Raw genomic sequence first — 4,201 nt, 5'->3', positions numbered from 1 at the left:
ATGGTACACATTTTTCTCCTAAGCAAAACTCGGGTTCAAATCTTGTGTATGTGGAATATTGTGATGATAACAGTCTACACTTGCCTTATTTATTTCCTATCCATTTTGGCTGTGCAAAATTTGTTTAAGGTAACCAAGTCTCTAATATGGCAAATAATCTTTGCATAACTGATATAGCCTTATAACTTATAAGGATGCAGAGCAATGATCCTTATGCTCTAAAATACAAATAATTCACCTTTTACCATCATAACATATTACAAAACTGGATTGAACTGAGATCAAGGACTAAAATAAATAAATAAACCATTTCAAGTTTAATGAAAAATGGGAAGAAACTAGCCCAACAAATTATCAAGGGAAAATGCCTCTCTAATATAACAGGCAATGGAATATGCCAAAGCCAATGGAAGAACAAAAAAAGTTTATCTACAAGTAATTAAGATTAAAAAAAGATAGAGTTTTTTCTTCTAACAATTTGCAGTAGTGTGCTCAGTAAAACTTGATCTGCAGCTCCACCTGCCTCTCAAGTAGTCCTCCAACCACACATTCTGCTCAACACTACACATGGAGAGTGAGTCATCCTCAACATCAAGCAGTGCAAGGTTAAGATGTGACTGTAGATTACTTGGTGCGCAAGCTTCATCGTCGAGCATTTCGGGTGCTTCTGAAGCATTGACTTCTAACCTTGCCCACTTAATTACATCAGTATCACCTTGAAGGATCTTCGAAATCTGCGGTCCAATAGAATGGTTAAATTTTCAACAGATAAAGGACTAATGGTGAGAATAAGAATTACTTCAACAATGATCATACAAGAAGAGAAAATCATTGGGTATGTTATTAATTTGTTGTACAGAAAAAGAAACACCCCATATGCACAAAGGACTGAATTTTCTATGAAGCCGATAGTGGATCACTTACAAGGCTCATTTGAGGCCTAGCTTTCGGATCACGTCTGATACAGAGTGTCGCTGCTAAGACCATCCTTTCCATTTCTTCATGATCATAGTTATCACCGAAACTGGGATCTAATAATTGTAACGTCTTTCCACTATCTAGAATCGGACTTGCCTGCCATTTTTTCCAACAATACATATGATTAGGAAATAAGAAGCAAATAAGATGTGTAGTTGTTGGACTATAAGATTAAAGATACATACCCACATAACGAGACTCTCTTGACCTTTTGGATAATCATTGCTTATGGGCTTTCTCCCAGAAAGAAGTTCAAGGAGTACAACACCAAATGCATAGACATCGATCTTATCAGTTACTTTGCCGTACATGAAGTATTCAGGAGCCAAGTAACTGCATAAACAAGTGTAATACATAATTTAGGACCAGTTCAAATACACTCTGGCCCTCTACGACGTGTATAGACAAGAACGGATGGCATAGTTATGCTAGACAGCCATAGTTGAAAGTACAAACCCAAATGTTCCAGCAACGTCTGTGCAGGTTATGTGTGACGACGATGCTGATGCCCATGTAGCAAGTCCAAAATCACAGAGCTGAGTAAAATGAAGCAGAAGAACTTGAGGATTTACAAATAACTCAATATAAAAAAGTCATAACTGAGACAATTAATTACCTGGGGTTCAAAATCCTCAGATAATAATACATTTGATGATTTTACATCTCGATGGATCACAGGTTGATCATCTTTACAATGCAGATAATCCAAAGCCTCAGCAACACCCATTGCTACCTTATATCTTTCGGTCCAACCAAATACAATTGGATTTTTCTTATTCCCTACTTTAGTATGAAGCAGAAAGAAGTTAATAAAATATTAATAGACCACGAAAGGCCGTATAGTAATGTACAAGTGTTTACCATGAAGGTTCTCTTCAAGGCTTCCTCTTGATAAGAAATCATAGACCAGAATAAGATTGTCATTTTCAAAGCAGAACCCGAAGAGGGAAATAATGTTCTTGTGATGCAAGGTAGTAATAATCTCTATTTCCAGAAGAAATTCATTCAAAACATTATCAGAAGGCTTTAGGATCTTAACAGCAAGTTCCTTGCCATCACGAAGGCAGCCTTTATAAACCCGACTGCTTCCTCCTTTACCAATCAAGTTTTCTGAAATCATATTGGTAACCATGTCAAAATTTAAAAGGCTAAACAAGCTTCAATAAATTAAACAGTCAAACTAGTAGTAGGAAACACACCAGGCAAGAAATTTGATGTTGCTGAAACAAGTTCTTTGTACTGAAACAGTCTGCAAGTAGCTGAGTATTTATCATGAAGGCCCTCCAATTCTCTTGGAATACTGACTGAATTGTATTCATGCGAATGAGCAGTCGCTGACGCAGCACCTACTGCAACAAGGGCACCAGTTTCACTATCTAAAGCTGCATATTGATCTTGACCTCGATCAAAGTTGTCCGGTCTATGATCATGATCTGCAGCATATGGAAGATGTCTACAGGGCAACCTCATTGCCCACTGGACCACAGAGATATGGCGCAAAGATGATCGACCAAAATGTTGCCTGGCTGATAAACTTTTCTGGCGCAGTAGTGGCCAACCCGGTTTAAATTCAAGTTGACTTGGACCAATGGTCTTTACGGGCAATATAGCCAAAGAATTCTCATTACCATCTTCACCAGAAGACCCTTCTTCAGATTGGTGGCAAGAAATGTCTGGCAATGCCAGAGTTGGACCACAAATTGAGCAGCTTTCTCTTCTAACAGTTTCTGTAGAATCCAAAAATAACTTAGCAAGACTGTTATCCGAAATTCGGCCAGCACCCTTATCAACATCCATGCTTTTAGTGTCATCACTTAGTACTTTTGAACTCTTATTGAGCGTCCAGTGATTCGAGCCAGACAAACCATTTCTACAATGACAATCAATCCCTGCAACAACTCAATGGCTTAGAAATGAGAATTCTACTTAAATCCATGTGATTCACATTTTCACATCAATTGAAATAGGAAAAAAATTAAAACCTTGTAAATCAGCAACAACAGCATTTAATGGCGAGGCATCTCTACAATGATTGAACAAAACTTTCCCGTTGTTGACAGCAAGAATACAGCAGTCTTTGGATAACTTTCTAGCACAATACTTAGCTACAGATTTAGATGACCGGATTTTATGACGGCGTTGAGAAGTTCCAACAATAACATTACTTGCAGCATAAGCATTCACTTCCTGGACCAAAACTTTCTTCACAGATGAACCTTTACGAATCTTAAGCTTGAGATCAACCTAAACCAATTGCACAAAAAACAAATTTTTAGCTTGAGAGGCCAATTATACTAAACCATAAAACTAAAAATTATGTTAAAAAAAAACAATTTTTTTGTGTCCTGCATTCCCTGATCATTAACATATTAATAAATAAATAAAATGATTGGGAAATTGAACCTGTTTCAAATTGCATAATCCGTCATAAACAGCAAGAACAGGATCAAACGCTTTAACAAGCGAAAGCAGCGACAATTTCCCATCTAGATTCACAGTTTCTACACAACCCCATTTCACAATTCAATACATTAGAACCTACAAGAATTACAAAAACATAAAAATCTAAAATTAAAAAAATAAAAATGGTAGCTTTACCATTATTGACAAGAACATGCAATGCAACAACGGTATCACCAGGTTCAGCAACTTTGGCCAAAGCCCACGTCAGCAATTCATTGCTGTATGAATCGAGCTTCACCCCAACCACCACCGTCCGACCACCGTGTATATCTTCTCCGGCGGGACCCTTTTGCGCCATTTTTTCCAACAGTGAGAGTACGTCGTCGTTTTGTTCTTTATCAATGTTGAATGAGTCTGATATGAATCATATAATAATATAGAAGAAAAAGTTGATATGGGTTTTAAGTTTTAACACTCAAAATTCACACACCACACTGAAAGAGAAAGCTCTGAAATTGTAGTTGTTGGAACTTCAGATATAGCTTTTGTTTTCAGTTACAACTATTATGATTACTTACGATTGTAACTTTTTCATACAAGGTAACAACTTTTATAAGCCCTTTTTCTTCTCTAACATAATTTAATTCACCTAATATCTATACGTTAAAAAAAAGATTACCATATTTGATGATTATGTATATTAATTGTCATTATCTTTATTCACTTTTATCTATATTTTTATTAGGATTTAAGATGTATATGTTAATAATGTAAGTGTTTTTACATTGTCAATATATTATTTATCATTCATTTGATGTTA

General features: G+C 36.1%; 1 protein-coding gene across 2 annotated transcripts; it reads right to left on the bottom strand.

The window, feature by feature from the left end:
* Positions 202-3,936, bottom strand: LOC109361726 (probable receptor-like serine/threonine-protein kinase At5g57670). 2 transcript variants are annotated; one of them, XM_019607265.1, is made up of 10 exons: positions 3,577-3,936; positions 3,382-3,479; positions 2,961-3,222; positions 2,178-2,867; positions 1,840-2,088; positions 1,595-1,761; positions 1,435-1,514; positions 1,164-1,311; positions 925-1,074; positions 202-734 (listed from the first exon to the last, which is right to left on the bottom strand). In XM_019607265.1, exons 1-10 carry the CDS (start codon positions 3,737-3,739, stop codon positions 471-473), a joined length of 2,271 nt encoding a protein of 756 aa, XP_019462810.1. In that variant the 5' UTR covers positions 3,740-3,936; the 3' UTR covers positions 202-470. The 2 variants fall into 2 exon arrangements, with proteins under 2 accessions (XP_019462810.1, XP_019462811.1); XM_019607266.1 differs by having other exon boundaries at positions 1,595-1,758.

This window comes from Lupinus angustifolius, chromosome LG12 (genome assembly GCF_001865875.1).
Source record: "Lupinus angustifolius cultivar Tanjil chromosome LG12, LupAngTanjil_v1.0, whole genome shotgun sequence".
NCBI lineage: Eukaryota > Viridiplantae > Streptophyta > Magnoliopsida > Fabales > Fabaceae > Lupinus > Lupinus angustifolius.
Note: the sequence above shows the minus strand (reverse complement) of the source record. Positions and strands in the feature narration are given on the sequence as shown.